Genomic DNA, 12,774 nt, shown 5'->3' with positions numbered 1-12,774 from the left:
CATTGGAAACGAATTGGAATTCACACATTTCATTTGTGTCGCTTAGATATTTGGTCCTTTTCAAAGGTCCCAATTCAAGAGCCCAATTTTGGGGATAATTCCAATCCTAAATTTAAATTGTAATTAGAAAAAAAAATAGATATTGAAGTTCACACATTCAAGACCTTTATCATGTTTCTCTGAATGATGATAATCTTATACAATTTTTTACTACCACAAAAGTTTTGAAATATTTTTAATGATTTCTGGAAAATATTTTATACTTTAATATGTTTTTCTGCAGGTCAGTATGGAATACCGAAGCCATTCTACTTCCCAATCAAGGCACTGACCAAGTGCTGTATATCCTGGGATAAGAACCAGGGTGGGGATGCTGCAGAACTCAACATGAACAACCTCACCAAAGGTATGCTATCCCTCTTATTGAAACATCTTTGGAATATCATGCATGGCTTGAATGCTTTTGATTTACTAAAACTTAAAACACAATTGGCAATCTAGATTTCCAAAGTCACAAGTACTGTGTTGATATTTAAAGCTAAAATTAGTCTTAAAAATAATTGATATTCAGTCAAAAAGAATGAAGAGCTGTTGAATATCTACTTTAGATATATTTTAAACCTAAACCACTTCTCATATATATGTTGGTTAATATAATAAAACAATATTCTGTAATGTTTTCAGACTCAGATACAAGGGAGGCGGAGCCTAAGAACAAGAAGATCGGTGTGGCCCTCCGTAATCTTAGGAAGAAATATTCCACATCTGACAAGTTTGCTGTGGATGGGCTCAACCTAAACTTCTACCAGGATCAGATTACGTCCTTCCTGGGACACAATGGGGCTGGGAAAACTACCACCATGTAAGTGTTGTCATGTGTGATCCTGGCGAATTCTTGCAAATGATTGCATACATTAAATGTAGATGTGGAATGTTGCCAATACTAGAATTTGTTTTTGTTTATTGGTAACTGCTTCTGTACTGTTAACAAACCTGTTCTTTTAACAACTGATAATATAGTGTAAACAACTGATTTTGATTCTGTACTGTAAACATCTGCATCTGTACTGTAAACATTTAATTACATTCTGTAAACAGTTGATTCTGTACTGTGAACAACTGCATCTAGCTGTACTGTAAACAACTGATTATGTTTGGTGATCAGCTGATTCTGTGCTGTAAACAACTGCATCTGTACTGTAAACAACTGATTATGTTTTGTGAACAGCTGATTCTGTACTGTAAACAACTGCATCTGTACTGTAAACAACTGATTATGTTTGGTGAACAGTTGATTCTGTACTGTAGACAACTGATTTGGTAAAGAACTGATTAACAAATCAAATTGATAACCCTGTAGTAATTATTTTCATATACATGTTAATTGTGTCATTTTTATGAAGGTTCTAATACGATAAATGTAAGTCTTTTAATTTCAGAATTTCAGTATTGCTACTGTTCATGACATAATATTTGTAAAGCATATTTTTTATAAGATTTACTGTAATGCTTTCTCCAAATATCATTAAATGACTGTTTAAATTTATACCATCAGGTCCATCTTGACCGGCCTGTTCCCACCCAGTGAGGGTACAGCCTTCATCCATGGCAAGGACATTCGTGTCAACATGGACAGTATCAGGCACAGTCTCGGCACTTGTCCGCAACATAATGTCCTCTTTGACTGGTGGGTAATGTGGCTTTTCATTTTAACCTGAAACATGGTTTACATAGATTATAGAACTTCTCTTAGCTGATCGATAGCTGCACAATCAATTATGAGACTTGAAAAACTCCACTTCCACCTTAAGGGCTTTTACAAAATTTTAAAAGACTTAAATTTTTGACTAAATTAGTTAAGTAAAGATTTGGGTTTGTTGCTCCTAATACAATTTTGATGATCAACTACTTACTCTTTAACTAGATGTACTGTTTTGAAATGTTTTGTGAAGATCTTGCCTATTAATAACCTCTTACAGGCTAACAGTCGAGGAGCACCTGTGGTTCTACGCACGCCTGAAGGGGGCGGCTTCCTCCGAGGTCAAGGGGGAGATGGAGCAGATGATTAAGGACGTCGGCCTGCCACACAAACGTAACGAGTTCTCCAGCAACCTCTCTGGTAAGTTATATAAAACATTTACACAAGGGGTGAAGTTTCCTAAGGTTCTCTATGAAATATATTAAAAAGGCACTGAAAACCTTTTTAACTTTCAACTTTTTACATAAAAGGGGTTTTCCATGAAAGGATGACATTTATTATGTGTATGCTCTTTATTTATGTACACATGTTATACAGCATAAGATTCTGCTTTATATGAAATATAAAAACAAAATACCTTTTTTTTTTTAAAAATTAATGTTAATGAACTGAAATACTAGCTTATTGTGGGGCATACCTAGTATTACAGCCATCAAAATACACTGACTCATTGCCTTATGACGATGTTTTCCAGGTGGTATGAAGCGTAAGTTGTCAGTGGCAGTAGCGTTTGTGGGCAACTCTAAGACAGTTATCCTGGATGAGCCAACTGCTGGTGTTGATCCATATGCCAGGAGGGCAATCTGGCAACTACTCCTCAAACTCAAGAAAGGTATGTGTCTTTCCAGGTTTATGAATTAGGTCAAATTATATTGTACCTCTTTGAACTAAGTGTTTGCATTAGTTAACTGAATATGGTGAGTTTTATAAAAGTGTTACATGGTTTTAAGATTGACTTGAAGGCCCAGTTTAAGGAATGTTTGGCATGATAATCCCCTGCTGTTCATCTCCTGCTAATTGTTCTGATGTCACAGTAGGGGCCAAATTCCTGTTTATTTGTTTATTGGCTCTGGGCCATTTAGGGTCCATATCAATAATAAAACCTCCAAAACTGCACAGCAGGAATAGCCCTTAAAGCTGTTTATCCTACAGGAGTGTTTATTTATGTAAACGCTATTAGCTTTTCCAGTGATTATGATTAATGCTGCTGTTTCTCGCACACAGGACGCACCATAATCCTCTCCACCCACCACATGGACGAGGCTGACGTGCTGGGAGACCGTATCGCCATCATCTCCCAGGGACAGCTCTGCTGTGTCGGCTCCAGCCTCTTTCTGAAGAGCCGCTATGGTAACGGATACTACCTTACCCTTGTGAGGGCGGACAAAGACATTGATGAAGATGCAATCTTGAAGTCTCAACTGTTTATCAACTCAGAGACGGCAGATGTGCGCCCATTGTCGGCGGGCAGTGTTAGGACCGTCACCAATGTTGTGGTATGTGCATATTGCCATGGAACAAATTAATGCTAAAATTAAGAAATAGTTTACTTTTTGGAGTTATGTATGAATTTAATTGCTAGAGAACTTGTGTACTCAGCCATTTGTATAAAACCGGTAATCTTTTTGTTCTGGTCTAATTTTTTGAAAACATTATCGATTGGTCAATGCTTATCTAAACCTACTCTTAAAAAATAAAATCATTTGAATATACATTCTGGCGTAACCTGTGGAGAACTTGTACCAGTTTTATACAATTGGTTTTTGTGTACCTTATTTTCAAATATCCCAACATTACTCTGAAAGTCAAGCATTTTATTGATCATCTTTGCTAAACACTTATGTTTAATCTTTTCTCTATTTAACAGCTGGAGGTAGGTATAAGTATATGGAATATCCCTTCTGCAGCTTCCTGGTTACTTGTAACGCATCCAGCATGATATATAAATTGTATCTGTAATAAATATATATAATATATATATATAATGGCATCATTGAATTGCACATGGTAGAAAAAAGTGATTTCACTATTTTTAAAAATCACAAATATTAAGTTTAACCCATGACCTGTACAAATATCTTCCCCTGGAATATCATCAATTTAATTTTCCTCTGGTGTTAAGTGGAAGTGAGTAAATTGTCCACATGCTTAAGTTGTAAACGCTTTCTTTGCTTTGCATGGAAGAAGTTTATCTCATTGATCAGCATATATGTATGTTTTCCTTCTAAATGACTTCTAAAGTTGTATACAAAGTATTCTCTGCATGTGAATCTTACTAGTGAAAATGGTTATTTTGTGACCCATACCTAATAAAAAGAAAAATATGATATAGTTTTTTTATCTATAAATGAAGGTGTAATGCGGAAACATTTAGCATTAGGGATGGAAACTGGATACCAAATCGAGTATTCGAATACTATCCGGATACTCGTATCAAATTTTTCATAATAAGTAAATTTTCTATTATATGTCACCCACCTTCTGTTATCTGACATAATTGTCCACTTAATTTATAATTCGTCATATGGCAATTTTACTTTTTCATTCATTCTTTCTCAGTCTTAATAATTTATTATGTTATAATCAAAGCTAAACAACTCATTTTATGTCATAACACTCATGATGAATACCACATAAACACCTCGCGAATTTGATAGTCACTTCGGCCGAGGTGGTTGCTTGGTTACTGCCACGTGCTTTCGAGTTTGTTATTTATCAGCAGTTTTCATGTTAAATGACGCTTTGATATATTTGATAGTCAATTGTAATTTTATTTCATTACATTGTTTGATTTAATGCTATACCTACAATTTCTGCAGTGTTTTTAATGAAGGATATAATTGCGGAAAAGATAAGAAGACAAAAAGACGATCTGATTTTTCTTTATTTACATGCGTGTACTTTTTTTATTTATCAATAAACTAAACATGTTTACATGTGGTATGAAAAATAAAATACACTACACAAAATAAAACGTGAATAAATATTAAATAGGAAATAAATCATTTATATATTAGATAATTTAATTAAACACTATACACACACTACTTTCAAGTCCGAAATGTTCGAATACTTCACAACAGTTTTCATTCGATGTCGCACTTAATCGAGCGCATGTTCTTGTTCAGAAACAAGATAGCGTCCACCATGTTACTGTTGAGGCGATTTCTAACTTTACTCAGTACCAGACCGGCGGATTTATTGTTCAGATAGCAATAATTTCTTCATGCATATTCATCAAAAATACGATTGGTCATTAATAGCTTTGATTGCACGACCCTTATCTTGTGATTGGATGATAAATTCCTGCGATTTAATGATCAATCTGTATAATATCAACTAGTGCCAATAAGTGTCAATTAAGCACATCTGAGATCATAAAACAACACTTGTCATTGTAAACAAGGTCATAGAACTTCACAGGGTGCTGCACAAGGACATAATATCATGCCTTGTGCAAACACCCAATTAGCAGACAATTTGTGACACATACCCGCTTCGCGACAGACACTGTTGATCACCTGAAATATTCCATCTGAAAAGTTTTATAACAATTGCTATGTCTCTGCTAAGCTATTTCGTTGAAATTTTAATTCTTAACGAATATTCGAATATCCATTTTGGTATTCGAATACTTGCGTGATATCTGGATATCCGGATACTCGGATATTTGCTTCCATCCCTATTTAGCATATTTATATGATAATACATGAATGGTCATTCAATACAGAATTAGTAAGAAATTTTACTAAACTTACAGTGGTCACAATTAACACAAGCCCTGCACTGATAAAATATGTTTCGGGCTTGCTCAAATTCTGAATTTTATATATTGGGGCTTGTTCAAAAATTTGATGCCAAGCAAAAGTATAAGAATTCGGGCTTGTTCATCCAAAAGTCTAATCTTAATATAAACAAGCCTTGGCGAATTTAATAAAGTTTGTATTGAATGACCATTAATATGATATTCTGTTTATATCATCAATACTAATTTTAAAATTTAAGTGCGAAATACATAAAACAGGGCTAAACAGCCCACACACTAAACAATGCTTCACAATGCTTTTCTTCAAGAGTCTTCACAAGAGTTATAACACTAGCTATATATATATCTACATTATTTCATGATGGCAACATCTGGTGTTATTGTATCGAAAACAAACAATAAAACATTGTGGTAATGATGTCTGCCTCTCACCCAAGAGTTTGTGGGTTCGATCTCTACACTGGGTACTTTCTCAAGGCCTCTTAAAAGCAGTACTGTTTTTTTCACAATAATATAAATTCATATAAACTAATACCTAAAAAAACATTGTAACAGCATGTTCATATTGTTGTTATTTTCTCTAAAGATAAAGTTGTACATATTACTGAAAGCCAATTGTTACAGTGATATTGAACACCATGTTAGAACATAACAGATCAATGTTAAGTAGTTCCCTAGTGAATGTAAAATTCCTTGTCATTGTTTTCCAGCCTGCGATGGGTCAGGATGTGGATGAGGGGTTCACAGAGGGGAAATCTTACAGTGACCCTCCCACACCCCCTGGGGAAGAAGACACATTCCCAGGTATGCAATTATGAATATAAATCCTGTGTAACATCTCTGCCTTCATGTTGGTTTACTTTCCACTAGTGATGTATGGCTCTAGGTTCATCAATGCTTCAACAAAGGCATACATTGTAGGTTCCACAAAGGTTTATTTGAAGGGGAAATAGTGGAAAAAATGTTTATTATTAAACACTTCATTCGATGTAACATAATGTCTACTGACTAATTTAGTCTCCCTTCTGTATGAAATTTTAGTCTCGGCTTCTGTATTAAGAGATGTCTACTGACTAATTTAGTCCCCCTTCTCTATGAAATTTTAGTCTCGGCTTCTGTATTAAGAGATGTCTACTGACTAATTTAGTCCCCCTTCTGTATGAAATTTTACTCTCGGCTTCTGTATTAAGAGATGTCTACTGACTAATTTAGTCCCCCTTCTGTATGAAATTTTACTCTCGGCTTCTGTATTAAGAGATGTCTACTGACTAATTACGTCCCCCTTCTGTATGAAATTTTAGTCTCGGCTTCTGTATTAAGAGATGTCTACTGACTAATTTAGTCCCCCTTCTGTATGAAATTTTAGTCTCGGCTTCTGTATTAAGAGATGTCTACTGACTAATTTAGTCCCCTTTCTGTATGAAATTTTTGTCTTGGCTTCTGTATTAAGAGATGTCTACTGACTAATTTAGTCCCCCTTCTGTATGAAATTTTACTCTCGGCTTCTGTATTAAGAGATGTCTACTGACTAATTACGTCCCCCTTCTGTATGAAATTTTACTCTCGGCTTCTGTATTAGGAGATGTCTACTGACTAATTTAGTCCCCCTTCTGTATGAAATTTTACTCTCGACTTCTGTATTAAGAGATGTCTACTGACTAATTTAGTCCCCCTTCTGTATGAAATTTTACTCTCGGCTTCTGTATTAAGAGATGTCTACTGACTAATTTAGTCCCCCTTCTGTATGAAATTTTAGTCTCGGCTTCTGTATTAAGAGATGTCTACTGACTAATTTAGTCCCCCTTCTGTATGAAATTTTAGTCTCGGCTTCTGTATTAAGAGATGTCTACTGACTAATTTAGTCCCCCTTCTGTATGAAATTTTACTCTCGGCTTCTGTATTAAGAGCTGTCTACTGACTAATTTAGTCCCCCTTCTGTATGAAATTTTACTCTCGGCTTCTGTATTAAGAGATGTCTACTGACTAATTTAGTCCCCCTTCTGTATGAAATTTTACTCTCGGCTTCTGTATTAAGAGATGTCTACTGACTAATTTAGTCCCCCTTCTGTATGAAATTTTACTCTCGGCTTCTGTATTAAGAGATGTCTACTGACTAATTACGTCCCCCTTCTGTATGAAATTTTAGTCTCGGCTTCTGTATTAAGAGATGTCTACTGACTAATTTAGTCCCCCTTCTGTATGAAATTTTAGTCTCGGCTTCTGTATTAAGAGATGTCTACTGACTAATTACGTCCCCCTTCTGTATGAAATTTTACTCTCGGCTTCTGTATTAAGAGATGTCTACTGACTAATTTAGTCCCCCTTCTGTATGAAATTTTAGTCTCGGCTTCTGTATTAAGAGATGTCTACTGACTAATTACGTCCCCCTTCTGTATGAAATTTTTGTCTTGGCTTCTGTATTAAGAGATGTCTACTGACTAATTTAGTCCCCCTTCTGTATGAAATTTTAGTCTCGGCTTCTGTATTAAGAGCTGTCTACTGACTAATTTAGTCCTCCTTCTGTATGAAATTTTACTCTCGGCTTCTGTATTAAGAGATGTCTACTGACTAATTGAGTCCCCCTTCTGTATGAAATTTTACTCTCGGCTTCTGTATTAAGAGATGTCTACTGACTAATTTAGTCTCCCTTCTGTATGAAATTTTACTCTCGGCTTCTGTATTAAGAGATGTCTACTGACTAATTTAGTCCCCCTTCTGTATGAAATTTTAGTCTCGGCTTCTGTATTAAGAGCTGTCTACTGACTAATTTAGTCCCCCTTCTGTATGAAATTTTAGTCTCGGCTTCTGTATTAAGAGATGTCTACTGACTAATTACGTCCCCCTTCTGTATGAAATTTTAGTCTCGGCTTCTGTATTAAGAGATGTCTACTGACTAATTTAGTCCCCCTTCTGTATGAAATTTTAGTCTCGGCTTCTGTATTAAGAGATGTCTACTGACTAATTACGTCCCCCTTCTGTATGAAATTTTACTCTCGGCTTCTGTATTAAGAGATGTCTACTGACTAATTTAGTCTCCCTTCTGTATGAAATTTTACTCTCGGCTTCTGTATTAAGAGATGTCTACTGACTAATTTAGTCCCCCTTCTGTATGAAATTTTACTCTCGGCTTCTGTATTAAGAGATGTCTACTGACTAATTTAGTCCCCCTTCTATATGAAATTTTAGTCTCGGCTTCTGTATTAAGAGATGTCTACTGACTAATTTAGTCCCCCTTCTGTATGAAATTTTAGTCTCTGCTTCTGTATGACATATTGTCTTATGACTTATTTAGAGACATGTCACTTACAATCAAACTCACCTGTATTTTTCCAGGTTTTTCCGTAAAGAAAGTCACATCATTTGTTAAGAAGTTTGTACCGGAGGCCAAGCTTGTAGAGGACAATATGACTGAGCTGTGTTACCAGCTGCCAGACGACGCGGCACACCGTGGGGACTTTGAACATCTGTTTCATGAACTTGAATCCTCGTATGTTCATCTGGGGATCTCCAGCTTTGGCATATCTGATACCAGTCTGGAGGAGGTATGAAATATGAAAGAGAACATGATTGAAACACAAGGCAATATCTGTGAAAAAAATATTCAATTATTCAATACTTAATTCAGTTATGTAGTTCTGTGAAATAATAGAACAACAAAAACACTTATTTTTTTCACTATATTTTTTCTAAAAAACACAGTTTGTTATAAACATCAACTTCACTGCACTTTTGGGCCAGAAATAAATGTTTCTTATATCCAGAACTTTGTTATATCCTGAGTACAATATATCTCTATTTGTTACCGGTACATTGAATAAAGTCTGATGAAATTAAGCCAAAACTATTTGTCTGTGATATCTGGAGTTTTGTTCTATCGGGAGTCATTATATCAGGAGTTTACTGTATTTTAGACTATGGACAAGGATTGCAAAGTTTCATGAACATGATCAGTAAATGTGTTAACTTCTTAAGTCTAACAACAGTTACACCATTTCCCCCCAGGTGTTTCTGAAGGTAACAGAGGAGAACTATGAGGATGCTGGTGAGCGAAAGAGAATCAAACTGGATGAAATGGCGGATGGTAAGACAAGTGTTACATTGAGGAATTGTTTAGTGTGTACAACTTAGACTGATCTTTCCAGAGTCTTATGTCTCCTTTCGAAGAAGAAGATGCAGGTGTAAATTGCTTTGCACATGTCAGTGCGTCGGTTAGTTTGGTAGTAGACCGAACATTGTCTGATTAATAACCCTTGGGCATAAGGTCCTCAAACTTGGTAGAGAGATTGGTCAGTAGGTCAAAGGTCATGGTCGTGGTAAGTGAACACAAAAGCTTGTCTGATTGATAACTAGAGTTTGCTTAGTTCTACGGTTCTCAAACTTGATAGGGAGGTTGACATTAGGTGGGCATAGATATTTACAAACATCACTTATGCTTTATTTATGGCTATCCATCTGACAAGGTCCTATCAGGGGCATAAATCACATGACTTTGACAGCTTTTGTTAGTATTTTTGTTTGTTAGTCTTTCATTTTGTTTTTGCTTCATATTTAGCCAAAATTCTACTCCAACTACCCCTCTCCTTAGAGTTTTTGATAAAAATGAAAAAATTGCATTGTAATAATACAGACAGTATAAAAAAAATAACTTCCAATATGTTTGTGTTTTCAGGTGGTCGTCTGGCCCGGGGAGTGTCTCGGCTGAGTTTCAAGAGAAAGAAAAAGCTGTCCCTGCTTGGCCGAGCCTCGACTAACCGCGTGGACAGCAAGACGGACCTAATGGCAGAGGAAGATACAGGTATGGAGGGGAGGGCTTGTGATTCACTCAGTTGCTGCTTTTCTCTGTACAATAGAGACTGCTAATTATGGAATATAACTGTTTGGGCCCATACAATGGAATGCATTGTTATCTAACAATAAAAGAAACATGTATCCGCATGTTTTGATAAACTGTTTAATGGCATCAGATAACACTTAACAATTGTACATGAATGTGGAGACAAGATTTAACGGAATTGTAACATGACATCTTGTTTAATTATTGCGTTATATAATTATATGTCATTTGTAAGTAAGTTATATCTATTTCACCAAGCGCGGACAAGATTAGTTGGAGGTGGTAGGTTCTCGGTTATATCAAAAAGCTTGTACAATGTGTAATTCTTTATGCAATCCATTTTAAATCTTGTATATTGAGTTTGATAACCTTTCTTGTGCATATTTTTAACTGCATGAGAAACAAACGGCCTTTTCTGTGATGTCCAAAATTAGATTGCATCTTCATTATTTTATCCATGTGTTTGTCAGTATAAGTTTTATAGTTTGTGTCTTATGAAAGGTCTTGCATGGTTTGCAAAGAATTCAGATGTAATGTTCTATATATTTAGCACAATCATTCATCCATAAACTCATTCATTCACAACCAATGCATTAATGAAACTGAATAAAATTATTTGAATATCTGTAAATGTAAGCAAACCGGTTGCCTTCCTTTCTATAAACAATACTTAAATACTCTTAGATTGTAACGAAATGAAACAAACAATGTAGATTTTTTTAGGATTGATTACCGTAGTCAGTGATTGTTCATATAACTAGCAACAAATGTTTCATGAGAAAAGAAATTTCATTCATTCCCCTTACTTTCTGCTTCCAGAGTCAGTGATATCACAGCCTGTGAGTGAGTACGGGGAGACTGGTTTCACCCACAGTCAGCATGCTAAGGTGACTGGTTGGAAACTTACTCTACGACAGTTCATCGCCATCTTCCTCAAGAGGTTCCACCATGTACGTCGCAGCAAGAAGGGATTCCTGGTCGAGGTAGATACCTAGTTATTGTTTTTGGTGTTCATTTTTTGAACTTTGCTTGAAACAACACCCACAATCCACTCCATATCACCCAAAATCAGATGTCGGGGTACAAAATGATACAAAAATGGGGGGGACATATTTTTGGGGGGCAAAAACACCCATCTAGATGCAATTTCTTTTTGAAATAAGATACAATGTACTTAGTGAAATGTTCAACAATAGATGATTTAGTTCTCTTAAAATTATCAAGAAAAAGGAATTTTAAACTCAAGATTATCAACAGCTAAAAACTTCTACATTTGTCTCCAGGTTGTTTTGCCAGTGGTTTTTATCCTGCTGGCAATGACGTTCTCCCTGTTGACTCCGGCTTTCTCCGAGGAGCCTGCACTCGAGCTTCACCCCTGGTACTACGAGCCTGTCCGTGGAGACCCACACCTCAACATGTTTTACAGGTGACCAGGCTTGTATAAGATAAAAAGGCACAATCTGGGCAGTAGAAAAATGGCTCTCGGATTGATTAATGATTTTACAAAGCTGGACGTCCTACAATCTTTTTAAATTACCAAGTCAAGAAAAGCTTCTTGACCCGAATTCTAATTGCTTTGACTATGCTTGTATTGGTTGGTATTGCTTCCTCTGAACAATAGACTTATATGTACAAGTGTGTAGTTTTGCTATATATGCCAAACATGAAACTAATTTTAAGACTTTGTCCTTGAAACATTATAACATGAATCAATAAAAAAATTGTTATATTTCTGTGAATTTCGCTATTAATCCATTAATGGATCAGATTTGGAAAGAAAACAAAATCAAAATCAAGTGAATAGTTATGTCTGCAAACATGTGGATTTTACACAAGTGATCATGTCAGGGTGATATAGTGTGCAATTTCTTTGTTTTCAGCAATGACGCTGGGCCAGACAATGATGTGGCTAAAAGGTTGGAAGACATGATCCAGGAACCTGAAGGGGTCGGCAACCGATGTAACAATAAACACACTATAGAGTAAGGGACAATTTTTGTGAGAGTGGTCTGCTAGTATAGGTGTCTGCTTTTCACCCAGGAGGTTGTGGGTTCGGTCCTCACCAGGATGAGAGTAGTCTAGTGGTAAAGTTGTCCCCTCTCACCCAAGAGGTTGTGGGTTAGATCCTCACCAGGGTGAAAGTAGTCTAGTGGTATAAGTGTCCTCTTCTCGCGCAATAGGTTGTGGGTTTGGTCCCCTCCTTCTCATGGCCTATTAAAGTGGACACTAGTACTGGTTGCTACCCAGGATACAGACTCGCGCATTATTCTACAAGCTGTCAGCTTTCATGAGAATCGAGCTTAATTATTTTTTTTGTATAAACTAGGTGACAATTTTAAATGAAAGATATTGTGTGGAAAAATGTGTATGATCTTACATAGTTTATTATAAAAATTGCCATTTTGTGAAAATATT

At 35.9% G+C, this 12,774-nt stretch overlaps 1 protein-coding gene across 4 annotated transcripts in view; it reads left to right on the top strand.

Annotated features, from left to right (window-relative positions):
• The window catches only part of LOC128214141 (phospholipid-transporting ATPase ABCA1-like), a 57,296-nt gene that overhangs the window by 29,124 nt on the left and 15,398 nt on the right, over positions 1-12,774 (top strand). For all 4 annotated transcript variants that reach the window (XM_052920425.1, XM_052920428.1, XM_052920426.1 and 1 more), the window contains exons 19-31: positions 284-406; positions 685-862; positions 1,556-1,687; positions 1,980-2,119; positions 2,454-2,591; positions 2,984-3,255; positions 6,236-6,329; positions 8,859-9,067; positions 9,528-9,606; positions 10,195-10,320; positions 11,179-11,342; positions 11,643-11,785; positions 12,240-12,341. In XM_052920425.1, coding sequence (XP_052776385.1) covers positions 284-406; positions 685-862; positions 1,556-1,687; positions 1,980-2,119; positions 2,454-2,591; positions 2,984-3,255; positions 6,236-6,329; positions 8,859-9,067; positions 9,528-9,606; positions 10,195-10,320; positions 11,179-11,342; positions 11,643-11,785; positions 12,240-12,341 — 1,900 coding nt within the window. The remainder of the gene's footprint in view (positions 1-283; positions 407-684; positions 863-1,555; positions 1,688-1,979; positions 2,120-2,453; positions 2,592-2,983; positions 3,256-6,235; positions 6,330-8,858; positions 9,068-9,527; positions 9,607-10,194; positions 10,321-11,178; positions 11,343-11,642; positions 11,786-12,239; positions 12,342-12,774) is intronic.

The sequence above is a fragment of the Mya arenaria genome, chromosome 13, assembly GCF_026914265.1.
Source record: "Mya arenaria isolate MELC-2E11 chromosome 13, ASM2691426v1".
NCBI classification, from domain to species: Eukaryota; Metazoa; Mollusca; class Bivalvia; order Myida; family Myidae; genus Mya; species Mya arenaria.
Note: the sequence above shows the minus strand (reverse complement) of the source record. Positions and strands in the feature narration are given on the sequence as shown.